General features: G+C 35.6%; 1 protein-coding gene across 1 annotated transcript; it reads left to right on the top strand.

The window, feature by feature from the left end:
• Positions 1–6,379: 6,379 nt before the first annotated feature.
• On the top strand, positions 6,380–23,711 carry LOC141395508 (acylphosphatase-2). The gene is made up of 3 exons (XM_073971505.1): positions 6,380–6,944; positions 23,204–23,330; positions 23,402–23,711. Exons 1-3 carry the CDS (start codon positions 6,881–6,883, stop codon positions 23,514–23,516), a joined length of 306 nt encoding a protein of 101 aa, XP_073827606.1. The 5' UTR covers positions 6,380–6,880; the 3' UTR covers positions 23,517–23,711.
• The last annotated feature ends 564 nt before the right edge of the window (positions 23,712–24,275 follow it).

Below are 24,275 nucleotides of genomic sequence, written 5' to 3'. Positions count from 1 at the left end.
GACATCGAAGAAGCTTTCAACAATGTAGAACTTGAATCCATAAACCTCTCACTTAGAAAAGTTAACACACCTGAAACCCTAACTTGTTGGATAAATAATATGCTAAAAAGCAGAATTATAAACTCCAATATTGGGGAGACAAAAATTAGGGAAAAAAAGTAACTAAAGGCACTCCCCAGGGTGGAGTGCTCTCATCGTTACTGTGGCTACTTGTTATAAACAATTTTCTGACGGAGCTTGATAATCAAAGTATCAAAGTTGTAGCTTATGCGGACGACATAGTATTACTGATTTCCTGTAAGTTTCCGTCCACTATTTCGGAGCTTATGCAAGGAGCCTTATCGACGCTGTCGCGCTGGGCCAAGGCTAACGGCCTTGGAGTAAACCCAACTAAGACAGAACTGGTAATGTTCACGAGTACGCGTAAGCTCGGCGTCTTTGTTCCACCAACACTGGATGGAGTGCAGATTCAGCTCTCGCCCGAGGCAAAGTACCTTGGTACAATCCTGGACTGTCAATTACGATGGAGTAGGAATGCTGAGAAGCGGGCGAAGAGAGGACTGATTGCACTTTATTCATGCAAGAATTCTATTGGGAAAAGTTGGGGTCTAAACCCATCGATTATACACTGGTTGTATAACACCGTGGTGAGATCCATCTTATCCTATGGTTCTCTTGTTTAGTGTCACTCACTGCGCCAAAAATCGACATCCAGCAAAATAGACAAAGTGGAAAGAGCTGCCGCGATTCTTATAACTGGAGCCACCAGGAGCACACCCCAAGCTGCTCTGAACGCCTCAGCATTAGGTGTCAGGCAACTCGTGGTGCCCTAAGGCTGCATGAACAGAATCTCTGGCGCTATTGTGCCTATGGGCATGGATATATCCTGAATGAATCAGGTATCAATGTGAACCAACGTGGAAAACTAAGCGACTATATATCACCAGTCATGAGATTTGATGATATAGATGTCGTTATAGTAGAGACTGGAACTGCAGTAACCCCCTCTGGACGGTCTGGATTTTTATACAGACGGTTCCAAGATGGTGGAAGGTACGGGGGCTGGCGTCTACTGTGAAAGGCTATGTCTTGAGTACGCTTACAGGTTAGATAGAAAATGTAGAGTTTTCCAGGCTGAAATCTTCACGATTTGGAAGGCAGCTGAAAATTTGGATGCAGAAATCTTTGAACCGATGACTATATTTGTGGATAGTCAAGCGGCTCTTAAAGCCATCAAATCCTGAAACATCAAGTCCGATGTCGTCCTTAAATATAGATCAGCCTTGGGGACGCTAACTAACAGCTATCGGCTATGCTGGGTACCAGGACACTGCGACTATATGGGTAATGAAAGAACAGATGAATTAGCTAGACGAGGATCGCAGTCTACAGATCTAGCAATCGCTGACTCCATCAAACCACTCATTTGTCACTTTTTCCAAAGATTTTCAGGCCTGCCTCGTAGGCGGCATAGATTAGTGGGTGTTCACTTTCCACCGTGCCTAACCTTCTATTCAAATGTGGAACCTCCTGTAATCTACAACAACAACAACCTGAACACGTGAACCGTATTTCAAATATTCTACCAACCATCACCACCCAAACTTTTTTTCCATTAAAACTATTTTTCGTTTCTAAAATTTTCTACTCAATTACTTCTTTTACACTTGCATAGCTTCCTTTTTATTGTTTGCCTCTTTTCTCTATCATTTCTTTTCTTTACAGTACATTCCTCGTTTTTCGCCCGGATGATAACAATGGACCGGAAGGTCTCCGAGTGACGCAGTCACAAATTGATGGCTGCACATCCCCAAACCTAACCTATGTCTTCTATTACTAGCTTATCCCTTTAAGAGACCATTTGAGAGGTCTTCTAAATTCAGAAGACTGTTTTAGGGGATCTTCTGATATTAGAATAACCCTTTTGGGAGGTGTTCCATCGGGAGGTTTCTATCTCTAGAAGGCCCTTATAGGAAGATCTTGAACTTTAGAAGACTTAAAGTTTTCTGACTCTTTATAAGACCTTCTATCTCTAAAAGATACCTTTAGGAGAACTTTGATATCTAGAAGACCCATTTGGGAGGTCTTCTAACCCTAGAAAATTTGGGAGGAGGTCTAGAGGACCGCTTCAGAAGGCATTCTAATTATATTAGATTCCTTTCAACGTCGTCTATCCCTGGAAGGATTTTTCTGAGGTCTTCTAACTTCTGAGGACGCCTTTATGAGATCTTCTATCTTTCATAGACCCCAATTAGGGAGTCTGGTATCTCTAGAAACCTGTACTAGAAGGTATTCTATCTCTAGATAACCCTTTTAGGACGTCTTCTGCATGGTTAGGTCTAACAGACCCTTTTATTAGGTCTTTGATGTTTGGAAGACTTCTTTATGAAATATTCTATCTTCTAAAAAATCGTATAAAAAATCTTCCAAAAGTTTTATAGTACGTCTCCGATCTACAAAAGACACCACAGTGCTCTTGAATCAAATTTAAATGGAAGGTGCTTACACCTGGGAAGTTTTTGCGGATTCTGAAACTACAATGTTCATAGATGAGAAAAATCAAAAAACAAAAAAAAATCGCCGAAGCGCTTTTTAAATAAATCGCGATTCAAGTTGACATTCTTAGGAGTTGTTTAGGTTTTCACTATTTTGCTTAGAAACCGCAAGTTTTATCAAAATGAGACTGAAGAAACTGTTGTAGTTATGAAAATTCTCTGCAAGATTCACCTTTACGGTATTTTCGTAGGATTTACTATTTTCGAGATATTGAAGTTCAAATTGGGACAATGCACTGACTGTATCGCCCCCTTATAAAACAATGACATGAAGGGTGCGCCTTAACTAACGTTTAATGAAAACAACTTACACAGGGGAAGTTTTTGTGAATTCTGAAACAGCAATGTTCATAGATGAGAAAAATCCAAAAACAAGAAAAAATCGTTGTAGGGATTTTTAAATAAATTGCGGCCAAAATTCACATTTTTAGGTGTTTTTAGGTTTTCCCGATTTTGCTCGGAAACCGCAAGTCCAATCGAAATGGACCTAAAGAAAATGTTGTAGCTGTGAAAATTCTCTACAGGATTGACGTTTATGATCTGTTCTCAGGCTGTACCATTTTTGAGATAAAGAAGCTCAATTTTCATTTTTAGGTTTTTTTGTTAGGGTTTCGCGATATTGCTTGAATACGGCAAGTCTTATCGGCATGGGACCTGAGAAAATCTTATAGCTGTGAAAATTCTCTACAAGTCTGGATTATGTAATTTTTCCTAGGTTCTACCATTTTTTTAGATATATAAGTTTATGTTGGGAAATTGCAGTCATGACATTGTTTATAAGGAGACGATACAGAATTGAATTGAATTTGAATTGCCCCAATTTCAACTTCTATATCTCAAAAGTTGTACAACCTACGAAAATATCACTAAGGTCAATCTTGTAGAGAATTTTGATAGCTACAACATTTTCTTTATTTCCATTTTGATAGGGCTTGTGGTTTCCACGCAAAATCGCAAAAACCTAAACAACCCCTAAAAATGTGAACTTGAATCGCGAGTTATTTAAAAAGCGCTCCAGCGATTTTTTTTGTTTTTTGATTTTTCTCATCTATGAACATTGTAGTTTCAGAATCCGCAAAAACTTCCCAGGTGTAAGCACCTTCCATTTAAATTTGATTCAAGAGCACCGTGACACCTTAAGAAGGTCTACTATCAATAAAGGGCGCGTTTATGATCTATAGAAGTCTCCTCACTATAAAAAATATTCTACCACTAGATGACTCCGTTAGAAGGACTTTTAGATGATGATTAACAAGAGATTTCCCTTATAGGGGACGTCTTTTGGACCTGGAAGAGTTATTTACGAGATCTTCTATATATAGAAAAACAGCTTATAAACGATTCTATATACAGAAGTCTCCTTTAGTAGATCTTCTGCCCACAGAAGAACGCTTTATCATATCTCCTCTATCTAAAAATGCACCCAAAGTAGATCTGTAGGAGACTCCTTTAGTAGTTTGAAAAAATAGGGTATATCTGAACACCCCATTAGGTATATCTTTCCATAGAAGACCGCCTTTCGAGTTACTCCATCCGCAGAAGAATCTTTATGAGGTCATCCATCTACGGAAGGGTTTTCAAAAGGTCCGATATCCGTAGAAGAAAACTGTTATTCTATGGAATATCCCTTTAGAGTGTCCTTTTCCCAAGCTCATTGAATGTCGATGAAAATCTTTAAAAAAAATAGTCCACGTTTATTTTCCCCTCTTGTTATTTCTCTATTAGATTTTCCACCCTATAATGACCCCTTGGCTTGTGGCAATGATTGACACAAATTCATTTTTTATAATAAAGGAATGACAAACTTGACATTTGGCAGGACGTGACCATTTAAAACAAATAAAAATAGTTGGCCCAAAATAAGTTGCTGGCACCTGCAATTAATTTATTTTTGAAGCCAAAACTGATGCCAAAGAATATGACGTTTTTTATTTTTAAATAACAAAAATAATATAAATATGTATATATGTATATGTTTGTACAAAAGTAAGCGGAAAAGTAAACAATTTTCTATTCATTGTCAGCCAAATATTGACTTCCGTATCAAAATATGAAATTGAAACAATGTAAATTAGATGCACCAGCCCCTCTATATTATCCGTTAAGAAATTTGAAAAATCTCCCTTCCTATTTGTCGTCAAATTTCGCATTGTGCGGTCTGTAAAATATTTAAAATTTCGTTTGTTTTGTTTATTGTTGAAGTTCAATCTCATTTTCGATTGTTTGAGTGGAGTATTCCCCCATTGGCTCAACTTCATTTATTACCCTCTATTACAGAGAGTAATGTTTTTCAAAACGAACTGACAGTGTTGCAAAATTTTACTGATCGCTACCAATATCATGATTTCATCCCGGCGAAGGGAATTATCAATTGGCTTCTCAGTTTTTGAAATGATGCCTTTTTAGCGAAAAACCGAACTCTTTAAGTGTCTAGTATTCTCATATGAATGAGAATCACACTCACTTTTCAGCTTTTCCAAAGAAACACCAAAATCAAAATATTTTGCAACATGTCAGCACGTATCAACTAAGAATTCTTCGAATTCTGTGAGTTGAAAAGAACACCAACACAGTTGCCTGTGAGGTTGTTATTGGAATGAATGAAATGAAGTTGAGCCAATGGGGGAATACTCCACTCAAACAATCGAAAATGAGATTGAACTTCAACAATAAACAAAACAAACAAAAAACAGCCGAGGCACGGGCGAATGAATGGAGCTTTGTTAAAAAACAAAAAAACAAAATTCCAATAACAACCTCACAGGCAACTGTGTTGGTGTTCTTTTCAACTCACAGAATTCGAAGAATTCTTAGTTGATACGTGCTGACATGTTGCAAAATATTTTGATTTTGGTGTTTCTTTGGAAAAGCTGAAAAGTGAGTGTGATTCTCATTCATATGAGAATACTAGACACTTAAAGAGTTCGGTTTTTCGCTAAAAAGGCATCATTTCAAAAACTGAGAAGCCAATTGATAATTCCCTTCGCCGGGATGAAATCATGATATTGGTAGCGATCAGTAAAATTTTGCAACACTGTCAGTTCGTTTTGAAAAACATTACTCTCTGTAATAGAGGGTAATAAATGAAGTTGAGCCAATGGGGGAATACTCCACTCAAACAATCGAAAATATTTAAAATTTCTTTTTTTGTTGAAATGTGTTGAATTTGGGCACCAAGGTGTTTACAAAAATATTCAAGCCATCATTTTCAATTTAATGCAAGACAAACCGACACAAGATGATCCACATAAATCAGTTTTTTCGGTTTGTTTATCATATCAAGAAGAGCGATGACGTCACAATGATTTGGTTTAACCCATTGGAGGGGTGGTAGGGAGATATGTTAAGAAATTTAAGTAATAATAACTAAAAACTAGAAGTAATTCTTTAAACCCTAAAATATATTATCTGCACTCGAAAAAGAGATATTATTGCTCTCCTTGAGCCCTCCAACAAATTGTTTCAAAATTCACATTAATTGTCTAATAGGAGTTCTCCTTAGAAGCCTTTACAAATCCCACTGTAAAAAATTAAAACTGTCATAAAATCCACATTACCGTCTTCTGCAAATCCTCCAAATATGCCTTTTAAAAGCAGTTAATGCTCCACTCACAAAAATCTGCAAACAATCAATTTTATTATCCTCCCAAAAAGTGTTAAATTTTTGTTTGTTGTTTGTTCAACAAACCGTAAAAGAAAATTCTTATAGAAAGTACTGGCAAAAATACGACAACAAGACAAATAGATTTGAATTGAAAATATCATGAGTGAGCGGCTAATGTAAATCAATCGGGGACAATATCAGCAGCATCAGAAACAGCAACAATAACACTTTGCTTTTGGTCGTATGTATTTCATTTAAACTTTGGGTTTTCGGATATTCAGTGGTGCAGGCAGCCAACCAGCCAGTCAGTAGTCTGTCAGTTAGTCTTTTGCCAACATTTACTCATTTACTTAAGGGAAGCTACAAAAATACAATCGATCGGTGAATCGCAAAGCGAAAAAACGTTTTCACTTTAGTTGAAATCGAAAGAGCAAAGAATTTGGGAATCGCGAAAATCAAGAAAAGCAAAGAAAATCAGAAGTTGTGGCCTCTGTCAAAATTACGAAATAGGGGAACAGTGAAATTTTACTTTGAGTTTCCATTCATTTTTGGAAATAATTACTGTGTGTGGCCTAAAAGTGGCATGATCAACTATTTGAAATTTTAAACGTTAAAAGAACTCAAATAAATCGAATACTAAAACTGAATCGCTGCTACAAGTTTATATAATCCTTTGTGTGGGTGTGTTTGTGTGACAGAATAAAAACTCTATCCTAAAGTTATGGGTATTCCAGATATTCGTCATTTAATCTCTGTGGAATTTGAAGTATTTGGTCATGTACAGGGTAAGAAGATACTATTTCAAATCAAAAAAAAGAAAATATTTTTCGTACAAGTTCTAGAACATTACGATGCACAGTGTAACAAACTTGAACAAAAAAATCTACATAAATTTACAGTAGGACCCAACTGTGGGACATGTTAAGCTAAGTGGAAAATATAAATTTTGATACTTATGGAGTTTAAATAAACAATTTTAAATAAATCGGTTTGATAACAAAGTCGTATCAATCTTCGCTACCCTGTGAGTTGTTTGGAGCCTTATATACTGAAGTTTGCTGTATTTGTGTGTGAATTTCGTTTATGGCCTGTTTCACTAAGACGATTCGAATTCAAATTTGTTCGAATTACTACCAAACTCCTTTGTTGAGAAAATGTTTTTTGATTGAAAACAAAAAAGAATGAAATATTTTTTTCAAAAACATACGTTTGTTTGGTAGTAGTTCGAACGAATTTGGATTCGAATCGTCTTAGTGAAACAGGCTATTAGTCCTGCCCGATAACCAAAATATAAAGAAGCTACTTATCTACTCTGTCAATGTAATAAGTTAAAAAGCAGAGAAGTGTGGCCGTGCCGAACCTTTTATATCCTTCAACACGAATAGGGTATATACCAAAACGCGGTCTTATGACTTCTGATGGAGAAGTTTTTTGACCACAGGGAATCCTAAATACCAAATTACAGCTAATTCGGCAGGGAAACTTTGCTAAAATCCTCAAAATACCACAAATCGAGGTACAGTTATATGGGGACTATACCAAAACATGGACATGGACACACCACACAGCTATTTTGTCGTCATATGCAGGTCCACGTTTTGGTATAGCCCCTATATAAGGGTTCCTCCTGAGGATTTTTAGCTACATTTTCCTGACGAATTGACTGACATCCAATCCAATAATTGTAGACAAAGTTCCACACGGTACTCTTAAAACAACTTTAAATGGAAGGTGCTTACACCTGGGAAGTTTTTGCAGATTCTGAAACTACAATGTTCATATAGATGAGAAAAATCAAAAACCAAAAAAGAATCGCCGTAGAGCTTTTTAAATAAATTGCGATTCAAGTTGACCTTTTTAGGTTTTTTTTTAGATTTTCACGATTTTGCTTGGAAACCGCAAGTCTTATTGAAACGGCACTAAAGAAAATGTTGTAGCTATGAAAATTCTCTACAAGATTGGCCTTTATGACAATTTCGTAGGTTTTACCGTTATTGAGATATAGAAGTTCAAATTAGGACACTGGATTGACTGTATCGCCTTCTTATAAAACAAGTTCATGACTGCAATTTCCCAACTTAAACTTATATATCTCGAAAATGGTACAACCTAGGAAAAAAATACGAAAACCAATCTTGTAGAGAATTTTCACAGCTAAAAGATTCTCTCTAGTCCAATTTCGATAAGACTTACCGTTTTCAAGCAAATCGTGAAAATCTAACAAAAAAGCTTAAATAGTGACTTGAACATATACATATGTATGTCAAAAATGGTAAAACCTAGGAACAAATCATAACAGTCAATCCTCTCGAGAATTTTCATGGCTACAACATTTTCTGTAGCCCTATTTCGATAGGACTTACGGTTTCCAAGCAAAATCGCTAAAACCTAAAATAAATCTAAAAATGTGAATATTGAACGCGATTAATTAAAAAATTCCTCCAGCGATTTTTATACCCTCAGCCTTTAGGCTAAGGAGGGTATATACACTTTGATACGATGAAAATGTGCCTCATCGAAATAATGGTTTTAGACCCCAAGTATGTTTGGACCAAATGTGTTTCAGACAATTTGGAGTCGACCTAGCCATGTCCGTCCGTCTGTCTGTCTGTCTGTCCTGCTAGCTGGAGCGCACGATAACTCTCGAACGGATGAACCGATTCGGTTCAAATTTTGGCTTTCGTAATATTTTGTCCAAACTTAGTTTAAGTTCGAAGATGAGCTACATCGGTCCACTCCTTCCGGTACCTCCCCCACAAAAGCTCGAAAATGTTCGGAAAGTTTGTGCGCACGATAACTCTTGAAGGGAGTGACCGATTTGGTCCATACTATGTATAGCGTAAACTTTCTACCAGATTAATATGAAGTTTCAATATGGTCTCAATAGGTCCACTTCTTCGGGTACCACCCACACAAAATTTCGGAAAAGTTCAGTTTAGGGTCATCTCTCGAATCGCTTTGATTTTTGTTTTAGCAGCTTGTATTCACTGCCCTCTATACGACAGTACAAGTTTCATCAGGGGCAAGTCCATACTTCCTGAGAAAATATCATGAAAGTTGCAAAAAACCCCTATGACACCGTGTGAGGTGGTTGGAGCGCAAAATAACTCTCGTACGGATCTGCCGATTCGGTCCAAAATATGGCCTTAGTAATATATTGTCCAAACATAGTTTAAGTTTGAAGATAAGCCATATCGGTCCACTCCTTCGGGTACCTCCCCCACAAAAGTTCAAAAATGTTCGGAAAAAATTTTCGTACAGTAACTCTTGAAGGGAGTGGCCGTTGGTTTATACTTTTCACATCCTAATATATCTACCACATATAGATCAGGATAAAATATGGACTATATTTGTCCACTCCATCTGGTACCTCCCACACAAAATTTCGAAAAAGTTCACTTTAAGACCTAATATCGAATCACTTTGATTTTTGTTGAAGTAACTTTCATTCGCTGCCTCAATTACGATGGTAAAAGTTTTTTTTAGGGGCGAGTCCATACTTCTTGAGCAAACAGCCCAAAGAGTGTAAAAACCCCCTATGGCACCATATGTTGTGGCTGGAGATCCACTTCCATAACGGTCAAAGTCGATCCATTCCTTTTAGTATCTCCCCCGCAAAACTTTTGATCTTTAATCCTAATCAACATTTTTGTCGGTTCAAACGCCCAAGATTTTTAAAACCCCCTGAATACATACGTATTTTGGGAAAAAATTGTTTCAATATACACAGGCTGAGGGTATATCTCTGTCGGCAAAGCCGACTGATACTTTTTTACTTGTTTTCCTTGTTTTTAGATTTTTCTCATCTATGAACATTGCTGTTTCAAAATCCGCAAAAACTTCCCGGTGTAAGCGGTTTCCACTTAAAATTTGTTTAAGGCGCACCATGTATGACATTTGAACTTTTATATCACAATAACGGTTAAACCTACGAAATTATCATAACGATCAATCTTGTAGAGAATTTTCATAGCTACAACATTTTCTTTAGTGCCATTTCGATAGGCCTTGCTGTTTCCAAGCAAAATTGTGAAAATCTAAAAAACCCCTAAAAAGGTCAACTTGAATCGCAATTTGTTTAAAAAAGCGCTCCGGCGATTTGTTTTTTTCTCATCTATGAACATTGTAATTTCAGAATCAACAATAACTTCCCAGGTGTAAGCACCTTCCATTTAAAGTTGCTTTCAGAGTACCGTGTGGAACTAAGCCTACAATTATTGGATTGGATGTCAAATTTCAGTCAATTCGTCAGGAAAGTGTAGCTAAAAATCCTCAAAATAGCTCAAATTAGAAGGACCACTTATATAGGGGCTATACCAAAACGTGGACCTGCGTATGACCACAATTTGGATGTTTTGTGGTCACGGAGAACCTTAAATGTCAAATTTCAGCTACTTCGGTCAGAACACAGTTGTCACAGTTGGTAACATTCTAACAATCCGCTACGAAAGAACCCGCTGTCGTTGGTTTGCCGGTTGGTGGTATTGTCCTATGGAGGTTATGACAAATTGTGGACCTATAGCGACAATTTTCTGCAGGAACGTTGTATATCCCCAATAAAGACTATAAAAGAAAAAAACGAAAATCGGGAGGTATCGTTTAATAGGGGGGTGGGGGTGGGTTTGTGTGCTATATTAAAACGCGAGCCTGTATTGAAAAATTGTTGGCGAAACGTTTTGTAGCCACAACAAAGGCTTAGACTAAATTAATCTGCCTGCAATCAAAAGTTGCATTGTGCTACAATTTTAGCTTCATATCTCAATTCATTCGGAAGTTAGAGTGATAAACACAGACTGACGGAAATGGCTAATTCGACACAGTATGCCATGCTGATCAAGAATATACGTTCTTTATAGGATCTAAAATGGTTACTTCGATGAGTTCCAAACGAATTATGGTGGAGGGTATAAAAAGTATAACTGTTACTTCCTGTGGTACTTAATGGAATTTGGACATTACGCTGGTTGCATATATATCTGGAGAGCCACTATGGTGGATCGAAATTTCTTCTACATATTTTGCGAATGATATGATACATATTTTGTTTGATTTGTTATATTGGACTTAATAAGATCGAAAACAAAGTACATATAACTGCTCTCTCTTTGAGCTGTCGCGCTTAGAGCGTTGCACAAATATTAGGTCGGTCTGGTTACGCTAAAACTTGTAACAATTTGTACCAATTTTTGCTGGATGTCGTCTGTTAACACCAGGGATGGAAAATTCAGTACAATAGTACTTTTTTCAGTACCATTTCACTATAAAAAGTACCGAAGTACCCCCGCGGCCGATTCAGTACCATTTCTATAAAAATTGTATGTAGAAATAAAAATGCAAAATTCACACTTTGCTTCCAAGATTGAAATTTTTATTATTCATACAAATTGCTAGAAATGAAACCTATATTGATCATTTTCTTCGTGGCGTTCTTCCACCTATTGAGAATCCGAAATACCAAGTTACAGTCACTACAGTAGACTAATAATTTAAAATGTTTCGCTTCGGGCGGTATCGTAGCACCTTCCAATCAGAGATTCGCAATACCTCCCCTAAGAGGCCAAATTAGTGCTACCAAAATATCGATATAGTCGGAAAGTTTACATCGGCCACCAAAACATTTTTTTTTTGACTGTCACGAATTATTAAAAAAAATGTTTAGAGTTCAATATAAACAAAGCTTTTCGGCAGGGATCAAAAGGATAGTGACACTATCGATAATTTTCCAGCTCTATGCATACAGTAAAGCGTGCATTTATTCCCATAATTCTTTATAGGAATGTTTAATACCGATATCCAATATAAAATACCTAACTTAAACCTAGAACCTTTAAAATGCCGAAATCGAAATCTACGGTGGCTATATCAGAACGTGGACCTGCACTGACAAATTTCTGGGGAGAATTTTGTAGACCCAACGAAAACTAAATACCAAATTTCAACAATTTCGGTATGATAATTTAACTCAAACCTTCAAAATAAAGAAAATCTGGAGGTATAGCTTTATGAACGTGAACTAATAGAGCCCATTTTCAATACCAAACATCCAAGGAGTTTAATTAAAATATTGCGATTTTATTCCATCAGACGGACGGGCGTGGTTATTTACATTATATGATCTCCGATGAATATTCCGATGTGTTATAAACAACAAATGACTACAGTATGGTATAAAAATATCTGCGATTTTGCAACATTCTTCAGATTTCATAGATATAAGCCTTTGTTGTTGTATTTTTTACTGAAGAACTTTTTTTTTTAAATAATAAAAAAAGTATCTTTTTAATTATTAAAAAAGTACCATTTTTGTACTTTTTTAAATTTTTAATTTTCCATCCCTGGTTAACACACAAAAACCAGCAGAAGAGAGCGAATCGAGAGAGACATTTTGACAGTTTTTTTATTGTGAGAGTTTGCAAAATCTTCTAGCAAGCACATGCAAACTCTTCTTCTTACTGAAAACAATCAGCTGTTTTTAATTGTTAGGTGATTTATGAGTAGTGTCTTTTTACTTTTTCAGTAATAATTATTCAGTAACTTCTTTTCAGAGAGTAAGGGAGATTTTAGGCTTTGATACGAAAATAGAGAAAAATGTAAAAAAGACAACATTTAGTAAACTTTAGCAAGATAACAGTTGATAACAAAAAGAAAAACATTGGCACCAATGCATGAAAGAAAAAATAAAATAATAAATAAACATAGCTAAATCCTAATACTTATAGTATTTTTCCACAAAAATAAGGTAAACATTGAGCAGCTGACCATTATCAGATGATTTTTTAAACAGCTGATCGAACGTGCTAAATGTTGCTGGGAAAAATTCATTCAGCAACTTTTAGCAATTTCTCAGCAAACAACTGTCAAAACTGTTCTCTCAATTCGCTCTCTTTTACTGAACTTTTGTGTAAAAAGACAGCATTTAGTAACATTTCGTAATCACGTAAAAGGCACACCTATGTTTGTGAAAATGAAAAACAATTTTATTGTGGAAATAGCAAGCTTATTGTACCGGTTTTTTTTTTTGGGACAAAGTTGCAAAGTTGACAAAAAATTTTTTTTGGGTCATTTTCTTTTTTATTTTAAATAAAATACAAAATTTTGTGCTTCTTTTGGTTCCTTTATTGGCTTACAAATTGTTCTGTTTTGGAAAGCCAGCTGATTGCTTGCTGGTTTCAGCTGGGAAGATGTCTGTTTACTTTTTACAATATTCTTGCAAAAGAGAATAAAAACTCCTTACTCTCTGAGACTGTTCTTGCTGGGAAAGTAACCAGACAGACCTATTTCTAGGCGGATTGTTGTTTGTTGTAACAACACAAATATGATTCTGGTTAGTCAGTGAAGCTGCGTGAATAAAGAATCGGGAGACAGGCGAGCGGGTTTAGAGAAAACAAAAGAAAACAAGTCGAAAGAAAACAAAAAATAGCCACAACTTCCACGCAAATTAACTTTGGAGGCCAACATTTTCGTAATAAAGTGAAGTTTACCTAGCAAAATGTTCGATGTCATTCAATCATGGGTGCAAGTGAACTAGGATGTCATCTTTTTAGCATTTTCATCGATGAATTTTATATGGGCGTGGACCCCAAATGTTGCTATTCATTTTTGGATCCAAAGCATGTCATTTACACCAATGCTTTGACATGTCATTTTCACCAATGCTTTGGCATGTCATATCCACCAATGCTTTGGCATGTCATTTTCACCAACACTTTGCAATGACATTATCATTACGACGGGAGTTTTAACATTGTTGGTTGTGATTTCGAGTCTCCGACAACACCAAGCCAATTGCAAATAATTAATCTTATATATTTAGAAAAATAAGTATAAATAAAAACACAAAATTCATCTCTATTGGATTGATGGAATGGGTTCAAATGCTGATGAAAAGATCGGATCTTTCACAACTTCCTTTGCATGGGTTCAAATGCGGATGAAACGATCGGATCTTCCACGACTTCCTTTGCATTGGTTTAAATGCTAACGAAAAGATCGGATCTTTCACGACTTCGTTTGAACCAATGCAAAAGATGCCATGAAATCACGTCATCGTATGGAACCCCTTCCTTAAAATTGTGCTGGGTTAAGAACTCCTCTCGGATCGGGTACCATTTTATGGAAGCCGTGGACCTGCACTGGCAAATTTCTGGAACAGAGTTTTGTAGCCCCAAGAAAGACTAATTACCAAATTTCAAGAGTTTTGTTATGATAATGATAACCTTCAAAATACCGAAAATCGGGAGAAATGTGGTTTGCGGCTATATTAAAACGTGGACCGATAGAACCCATTTGCAATGCCAAACATCCTAGCAGTAATTGAAACTTCTGTACCAAATTAAAAAACTCTATCTTGATTTCAACAGACGGACGAACAGTTATACACTTTATAGTGTCTCCGACGAATATTTCGTCTATATATATTATACTATATATGTACGATGCAACATTCTTTAGATTTATAGATATAAGACTTTGTTGTTGTTTTTTCGCTGAATACTTTTTTAATTTAATTTAATAATAAAAAGTACCTTTTGAATGAAAAATGTACCATTTTTTGTAATTTTTGAAGTTTTTAATTTTCCATTCCTGGTCTGATAGGTTTGTTGACATAGCGGTTCTCGCTTGTACCTTTGGACCAATGGTGGGCAAATTGCGAGAGACTCATGTATTTTTTACACTTTTGTGTGTGAGGGAGAGCATTTCTGCCCATCAGTGCTTTGGACCTCTCTCTCTCTCTGTAGATCATAAAGATCTCTCCCGAGGCGCCAGGGTTGGGAAAGTCAGTCCACAACATAGTGGCAGGGATGTGTATTGCAATATCAACCAATGCGCAGGTAAAATCTCCGTCTCCTCATGAAGTTGTTTTAATATCCTTCCACTATTCCTTTGTCAGCAACCCAATTTGCTGAAGCTTTAAACATCATACGGAACGTTGCAATCAATATCTTGTGGTAGTTAGTGATCGAAAACAGGATGCCATAGGCGAATATGTTCAGGGGGAGCCTGATATCAGTGAACATTGTGGCAGCGGATATTGTGTCGGATATGTTCATACTGCTCTGATGGAAGAACAGCAATAAGTCAGCTATGTAGGTATTTAAGCCATATTTATCACATATGTCATAGATAATAGGACCCGAAGCCAAAATCGTACATTCATCCGCATACATTACAATCTTGATGCCGTATGGAGTGTGTGGAATTTCAGAAAGCTTGTGGATAGGATTAAAGCATTAAATAAGTAAACTGCAATTTTAAAATTTATGTTTTTGTTCTGATTGGTTTAAAATATCAAAAGAAACAACAACAAATTTCATACATTTTCGGAAACAGCTGACTTTCTTGCAAGTTTTTGCAAAATGTTGTTAGGTGTGTACGATAACTCAATAATTTGTACAAATTCGTACAAATTTTTGCTGAATGTTGTTCGATAACAAAATTATCCAGCAAAAGAGAGCGAGTTTGGAGAGATTTTTGGAGAGTTTTGTGACTGAGAACTTGCAAATTTTTGCTGGAAAAATTTGTCCCGCAAAAATTTGCAAGTCTGATCAGCTGACTTTTAATCACATGTTCAATGTAAACAAATCGAAATGTTAACATTTTCGACCAAGAAAATTTCACGATTGCACATTTTTTTAGATTCTAAAGCGTTGTGGATAGGATTAAAGCATTAAATAAGTAAAGTGCAATATTAAAATTTATGTTTTTGTTCCGTTTGGTTTAAAATATCAAAAGAAACAAAAACAAATTTCATACATTTTCGGAAACAGCTGACTTTCTTGCAAGTTTTTGCAAAGTGCTGTTCGATAACTTTCTGCAATTTTTCTTGCTTGAGAGAGTAAAATTCACTGAGAGATGTTGCTGGAACTGACTGAGTAATTATTGCTGGGAAAGTTATCGTACACACCTGTTGTTCGATAACTTTCTGCAATTTTTTCTTGCTTGAGAGAGTCAAGTTCATTAAGAGAGGTTGCTGGAACTTTGCTGAGTAATTATTGCGGGGAAAGTTATCGTACACACCTATTAGTAGTCTGCTAGTAATTCGAACGAATTTGAATTCGAATCGTCTTAGAGAAACAGTCCATTAATTTTTACGAGCAATCCTTGAGGTCGAAGGATTTAGATTTTTTAAGGATATTTTTGGATTAAAAAAAAGATTTTTAGGATCACACAAATCGTATGAAACTCGCCGATTTTTTACAAAGAATTTTAAAGGGATCTCTATAGAAGTATTTTTAGAAGTACCCCTAGCTGAATTTCAAAACGTCAGTTGCTTTGTTGTCATGAAACAAATTTCATGAAATTTGAAATAGCAGTATAGAACGCCTAATTTCATGACAAAAAAAGCAACTGACCTTTCGGAAGTCAGCTTATTAGATTTTTAAGAGAACCCCAAGCGGACCACAATGACCATTAAGAGTGCCACTAATGAAAAATAATTTTCGGAGCAACACTAGATGACAAAAGCGGTGAACTTTTAAAAAATGTTGTGATCTTTTCAGGATTTGTATAGAAGTATAGGTGGACAACAACATGAACAAATAACGTGGAATTTTTAATGACTTTGAAGGGGACTCTGGATGATAAAAGTCGTGGATTTTTAAAGAGCACACACCTAAACGACAAACCAAGTGTTTTCCATGGAAACAACGAAAAAAAAATCCACTAACGATGTTTAGAACAGCGTCGCCCATAATATTTCCATCCATACTACAGCATATGTGTATGCATGGGTGAAAAAAACAACAACCACATGATATTCATCGTTTGTTTATTTACACGTACACTGTACGTGAGAGAGAGAAGCAAATGCAAAAACAACTCAGTGGGCGCCCTCACTATACTTCTTTGCAAAGACAGCGCGACCCTGGTTTAGAAGCACCCCAGTGGAATATAAATATGTAGAATTTATTACATATTTTTAGGAGCACCCTGCTAAAGACTTGACAATAAACGGGGACCTATCCTGATTACATCTGTTAAGCTGGGTACACATTGTCAGTTTTGAATGACAGCTTTGTTGTTTCTTGCTATTGTGGCCGTTCATGTTTGTCATTCATCATGCAACCACAAAATGTTTTGTTTGCGAAATATCGACATTCAAAACTGACAATGTGTACCCAGCTTTAGAGACTGAACCTTTTTCCATTCGTGGAATATGCAGATATCCACGACAAAATCAACAGCCGATCTGTTCACCACATGGACAGCGCAGTTTGGAAGAGAATTGAATGTCGCGGTCGACGGTAGCAGAATTCGGACCACAAACTGCCCCAAAATTTTAGGGATCTCATTCGACACTACTTTCACGTCGTCCGGGCACCCCACAACTATCTGCGACAAACTGAAAAGTAGGAACAAAGTCCTCAAGTCCCTAGCCGGCAGCTTGGGGTGCAGATAAAAAGAATCCTTGTTGACCACATATAACGCGATAGGTCGGTCTGTGGTAAGCTATGCGGCGCCAGTTTGGTCTCCGAGATTATGTGATACGAATTGGAAAAAGATTCAAACCTGCCAGAATGCCTGAGAACAGCAACAGGGTGTCTCCTCAAGTCTTCAGTGGACCATCTACATGAGGAGGCAAAGGTTCTTCCAGTAAAGCAACACAATGAGATGCTTTCGTTGCAGTACTTGCTTGGGTGTTACCGTGAGAACCATCCCAATCACCATCATGCTCTAGAGAGGGAGGTCAAGCAATAAAGGAGAGAACCCATAGATCAACAGGTATATCAAGCAGGTTTAAAAAGTATTCACACTAGATTGTGAATCGTTCGTTCGTTGATCGTTCTTCGTGGATCTTTCGGTTGGCGCTCAGTGATCTATTGAACTATAATGAACTATATTGACTGATCTAGTTCATACACTCTTTTCGATGAATCGTTCAATTGAACTAGTTCGTTCATGAACTATACAACTCTAAAATATATCCATCTAGGAGCTGAGGAGCGTCAGCTGCCACGACAATCTAGATTAGTATTGGCTCAACTGCGCTCGGGATATTGCAGCAGTGTTGTCGAATTTGACGATTTATCGTAATTTTGACGATTTTTTGGCCCAAAAATTGAAAAATTACGATTTGACGATTTTATGGTCCAAAATGACGATTTTTCACGTAATCCAAAATTGCATTAAATAAAACACGATAACTATATTTTGACCAAAATTTCATGAAAGACTTTAAGGAGAGCAATGTTCCAAACTCGATTTTATGAAATTTTTTCATAATGTTTTATAGCAATTTCCAGACGGATTGGCTATATTTAGGCATATATCTAGAATACAGGTATTTTCAGAGTTTTTGCCTCATCATCGATTTACATCAGCTGAAATTTTTAATTTGGGATTGTTAATGGATGAAAATCTTCCTTGAAAAGTTTTCGAGATAAAATACTTCTTACCGATGCCCACTTTAATTGCTATTTTTGTCGCTTTCCGACTGCCCATCAAACAAAATGTATGTATACCCAGCAAAATTTGACGGAAGTGGTTCTTTGCGATGACGTGATTTCATGTCATCTTTTGCATTGGTTCAAAGGAAGTCGTGAAAGATCCGATCTTTTCATTAGGATTTGAACCAATGCCAAGGAAGTCGTGAAAGATCCGATCTTTTCATCAGCATTTGTACCCATTCCATCGATCCAATAGAGATGATGTTTGTGTTTTTATTTACACACCTGTTTATTTTCATTTTGGTATGTTCCAGTACTGCAAAAATCTACTAATTTTTACTATTTTTTTTTTTTCGATAACATAAAGGAAAAATTGTTATCGTAGTAAAAATAAGTAGATTCTTGCAGTTTCTGGAACAGACCAAAGTTGTTAGAACTGTCGTCGTGATGTTGTCTTACATTTCCTGCATATCAAACAACTAAAATTTCTAAACAATTGGTATTATATAAAGTCCCAACCATCGAGCTAAAAATAGAATCGGACTGCACACATTGCTATTTTAAAAGTTCCCTTGTCTGTTCTAAATCTGACATAGAATGAAATCAATAAAATCTCGCTTCTTGGAATTTAAAAAAAAAAGTCCGAAACGAAAAGGAACAAGAATCTGAAAATAAAGAAGAAACTACTTTTGGAAAGAAACAATTAAAAATAAATTAATTAAGCATAAATGGTATTTTCCATAAAAAGTCTCTCCTCCCCGTTCGTTACATTTTGTTCTTAGAGATCCCTAAAGCAAGCCGGGTTGTAGATCCCTACATATTTCCGTCACTAAACAAAAGTCCCAATTTACATTAGGCGAGTTTACTTGCGGCAATTGTCAGTTTGTAGGTGAGAGAGGGGGCTGAGAGGCAAAGGGTTACCATATGCCTCACCTCCCTCTCCATCAAACGGACAATTGCCGCAAGTAAACTCGCCTAATGTAAATTGGGACATAGAGTATAAATTACCAAAATGTTGTTATAAAATAACAAAATTATAAAATAAAAGTAATTTACGAAATAAAAATACCTAAAGGAGTGCATTTGGAGTCCATGTTGAAATCTGAACTGGTGATGGGAAGATACTTGAAAAAACCTTTTGTAAGATGAAAGAATATCAGTTGCGGAGAACGGAGGAAGTAATCTTTTGCGTTGCAGCGGTGGTGATTACATTGCAATTTTGGATGTAAACTTTTGAAAAACTAAACTAATAAATTAATTGTAGCTATTTCATGAATTCGTTTGAATTAATAAAGAGTTTTGTTTTTCATGAAAACCATATTTCAATACAGCATTTCCATTTTCCAAACAAGACATGAAAATTTCATGCCAAGGGGTTGGTGAAAATGACATGCGAAAGCATTGGTTAAAATGACATGTCAAAGCATGGGTGGAAATGACATGCTTAGGATCCAGAAAAGAACGTCATCTTTTGGGGTCCACGCTCATATAAAATTCATCGATGAAGATGCTAAAAAGATGACATGCTAGATCACTTGCACCCATGATTGAATGTCATCTTTGGCATCGAACATTTTGCTGGGTATCGACGAACATAGACGATCACAGTGTCAAGCAAGCGACATTTGAGCTAATCTGTCATTCAAAACTGGCAATGTGAACCCAGCTTTACCTTGCTACATTTCTGCAAACTCGATAACCATAGCGAAAACTATAATCTTCAGAAAGCTGTTTTTATAGCGGTATTTAAGTGAGATTGGGTTAGATTTATTTCTGTGGGTTTAATATTTTGCGTTGTCAGTGAAAAAGTCGCACTAAACGGTAACCCAACCTAGTTTTGGACCATGTTGACGATTTCCGACCAAAAACTGTCGGCAACGCTGTATTGCAGTCGCCTGAATTCTTATTGGGCGGAAATCCACCGCGCCGTGCAAGACATCTGCCCAGTATGCGGCATGGGCCCGCACGACACAAAACACCTTTTCAACTGCCCAGCCAAACCTACTCATCTAACTCCAGTGGATCTGTGGTTACATCCCATCGAAGCAGCCACATTTCTGGAACTGGAGATAGACCCAAAGCCAGATTGAACAGAAGAACGAACATACAAACATTATAGCTTCGTTCCCGTACTTTTTAATAGTAAAACTCGTAAAAGAGAGAATTGCCAAACATTTGTTCGCACACACAAGTTTTTTGAAAAACTGGAACAAATGTCAAAGTCGGCGTATCAGCCAATCAGACGCCGGCAACCATGTTACTATTTCTGTACTCGGCCAAATTTGTCGTGTTAAAAATTTTAAAAAGAGAGCGTCATTCAGCGCCATTTTTGTTTAAAGAGAAGTGAACATTTTACAACTTTTTTGTGTACGGGAACGGTTTTTCGAGTAAAATGTGTAAAAGTTGTAAAAATTGTAAAAACTTTTTAGTTCTGGAACACAGCTTATAATAAACACTGTTACAACAACAACAACATAAGCGGAGACTTTTTTAACCTATAGGACAAAAGGGATTCATTTTTAGAGACAAACCTGGATTTTTAAGATTTTAAGAAGAGGAAAACAAGTGGATTTTTTTTTTAATTTGTTAAATGCACCTCATGATGACAACAAAAATTAAATTTATAAAGAATTGTAAAAGTGACTGTAGAGGACAAAATAATCGTATTCTTTAGATTTTTAGCTGCGGCACTGGGGGACAATACACGGTGTATTGATTACATTTTTATAAGCACCTCTTAAGCAGATTTTTAGAAGTATCCTTAGATTTTCTTTTAAAAGGTATACTTTACAGGTAGTAAGTAACGTCTCTATACGCTGGCAAAAGTGGTGTTATCTACAGATTTGAAGAAACAACCATAAGAGTACAAAGTGGAGTTTTAAGAGTCTATTTATAGGACAAAATGTATTGTTTATATAAAAATCTCGACAATGGACTCTAAAAAGTATATACCGTGTTTTTTTTTAGATTTTTGGAGGCTCCCATTTGTATAAAATACTTTCATTTTATTGCAATGCTGCCAAGTTAACAAGAGAGGTGGATGGGGTGGGATAGGATTTTATGAGTCTACCTATAACAAAATACATGAGTTTATAAAAATGGCGGGTCTGTAGAAAACAAACTACATATGTTTGTTTAACGATTTTTTAGACCCATATGGAAACAAAACTACGTGACAAAATAGGTTCATGTTTGAATATTTTCCGTCGATGATATGAGATGACAAACGGCTTGTCCACATGCAATTGCTTTGTTAAAATTAATGCCTATAATCATTTTGGACCCATTTTGTTTTAATTAGACTTTTCCGCCGAGATTTAAGATTGCCTTATGTCCATACAAATCTAAAAGAAATATGTTTAATGAGCTCAAGTTTATTTTTAAAAAATAGCAAAAAGCTGACTTTAAGTTCGAATTACTTCCACGCAAATCCTGCAAATACTACCAAATTGGATTTCAGGGACATCCAAGATATTCCTCAATGACAATAAAGTATTATATTCCTTCTGTTTCTATCTCGTATCTGCTTGTAGCTGTCTGTTCTGCAAAAGACATTTGATATTTAAAATAAATTCAACAGTTAGCATATTGTTTAACAAAAAAAAAAAAAAACATATACATACGTACACATGTCTATCTAATATTCTTTAGAAATATCTTAAAAATATGGCACAATAAAGTTGTTGGCAAAGTTCACAACGCAAGTCAAAAGAAAAAATGCTCTTTTGTCAGACATTGAAAACATCACATGATGTTTTTTTAGATTTTAGGAGAGAGCGACGGAGCTCCCTTTTTACCCATAAACTAAAAACTTTGTCAAGCATGTTGACTTAATATGCCTCAACATTCAATTAATGACAACTTAAATTTGTCTAGCTTTACGAAATTTAATTATTTCAAAATCATATTTTAGTTTGACTCCACTTTCCATTACTTATAACTTTGTCTAACTCTACAAAATGAAAATATTCCAAGATTCCTTATAGTGCCAAATTAATGTACAAAAACTTCTTTGGTCCACTGTTGTGTGCTTATATTTATTTTCAATTGTTCTAGAGAAATTTTGTTTCAAAAGTAGTGAATTAAATTATATTTAGATCTTCTTAAATGACATCCATTGTCCGCCTTTATGGTTGCTCAGTACTTTTTTTCTTTAACATTTTGCTAAATGATGTCTGTCTGTCTTTCGATTGTTCTACAGGCGCAACTAAGTGTCAACAAATAGAATTTGCCACGGTCAGCGAATGAATAAATGTGGTTGGTGTGTGGTCGACGTTCTATGCGTAAGTGAAGCCATGCAATAAAGGGGCGAACGGACGAGCGAACAAACACCCATGAAATGATTAAAACCCTACCTTGACATTTAAAGAAAAATATTTATAAAAAAAGAGATAATTTGGAGTAAGAAGAAACCAATTCTTAACATCAAAAATTCTTGCTTTAGAGTGCAATAAAAATATGTTAAAGAAGGTAAAAAGGAAAACATAGGAGATAAGGGTATTCAGTAAGTTCAATAAGTCACTCTAAGTAATGAACTGTTAGAAGGAAATTAGCTTGTTCAAATTAATTATCCACAACTTGTTTCCTTTAAAGATCAACAAATATTGTAGAAAAATGTCATAATAAAATTGCTATAAATATCTTTCACTATCTTCCAGGTTGCTATTTTACAAAATACACACGAGATTTGTGCAAAAAAGCTGGCATTACAGGCTGGGTAAAGAACTCCAAACAAGGTACGATTGTTGGTAAAATGCAAGGACCCAAAGAAGAAGTGGATAAAATGTAAGTTACTCACAGTAAACCATCTGAATTCGTATTTAACGCCAACATATATTTCTTCAATTTCTTCACAGGATTGATTGGCTATCCACAAAGGGGTCACCAGGTTGTCAAATTGAAAAATGTGATTTAAGAAATATGGGCACATTAAACCGTCTCGATTATAAGACATTCGATATACGATTTTAGTGTTGTATTATTTTTTTTATTTAATTATTTATCTTTGTTAGTAATTATTTTTAGCTTAAGCTTAAGTTTTTGATGATATTAATTAATTTATTATCATTATTTTGTTATAACAACCATACTTTGTGAAAAAGAAGAGAGTAATAATAATAATTATTTGACATGTTTTGTAACAATAAAATTTGTAAAATTAATAAACGATTTATTTTGGGGAATAATTTCAAAGTAAAATGTTGATATGCCTAAAAGTATGCTGTAAAAATAATGTATACCAAAGTTGCAAACTTTATTTTTTTTTTAATTTTCAAATTTACAAAGAATAGGCAGACCGACCCGACCGGTCGTCGGTCAATATATAATATATTTTTTATTCGGAATGAAAATAAAATATACCATATAAAGGACAAGATTATTGAAGTTCTTCCAACAAAATAAATAGATCTAGGAAACAAAAACAAAAAAGCCTATCAACAAAAACCAAACAAAAACATTTCATAATAACATCCAATCAATTGCAAATTTGTGGCTAAAATATTGAGCAAATTAACCTAATCTATGATCAATTTCTTATAAATGTGTACCCAGGATTATAGGTGACAGCTATAACCATTGGACATCGTATACGTCTTCTATTAGAATTATTTTTACCGTCTCTTGGCTGAGATCAGACCTACATTCCATATCACATTGATATCAACCACTTAGAATTGATTTGTCGTTTTCATAAACTGGGAAATAACAATCGATTTAAACAACTTCTCC

The sequence above is a fragment of the Musca autumnalis genome, unplaced genomic scaffold (genome assembly GCF_047663935.1).
Source record: "Musca autumnalis isolate F117 unplaced genomic scaffold, ASM4766393v1 scaffold_2, whole genome shotgun sequence".
NCBI classification, from domain to species: domain Eukaryota; kingdom Metazoa; phylum Arthropoda; class Insecta; order Diptera; family Muscidae; genus Musca; species Musca autumnalis.
The sequence above is the reverse complement of the archived record's forward strand: the minus strand, read 5'-3'. Positions and strand labels throughout refer to the sequence as shown.

Bases quoted from the DNA above. Each gene is read 5' to 3' on its own strand.
- LOC141395508 (XM_073971505.1), top strand. From the start codon at position 6,881: ATGGGTATTCCAGATATTCGTCATTTAATCTCTGTGGAATTTGAAGTA. The intron at 6,945-23,203 runs GTAAGAAGATAC...ACTATCTTCCAG, and splicing joins AGTATTTGGTCATGTACAGG to GTTGCTATTTTACAAAATAC. The intron at 23,331-23,401 runs GTAAGTTACTCA...ATTTCTTCACAG, and splicing joins AAAGAAGAAGTGGATAAAAT to GATTGATTGGCTATCCACAA.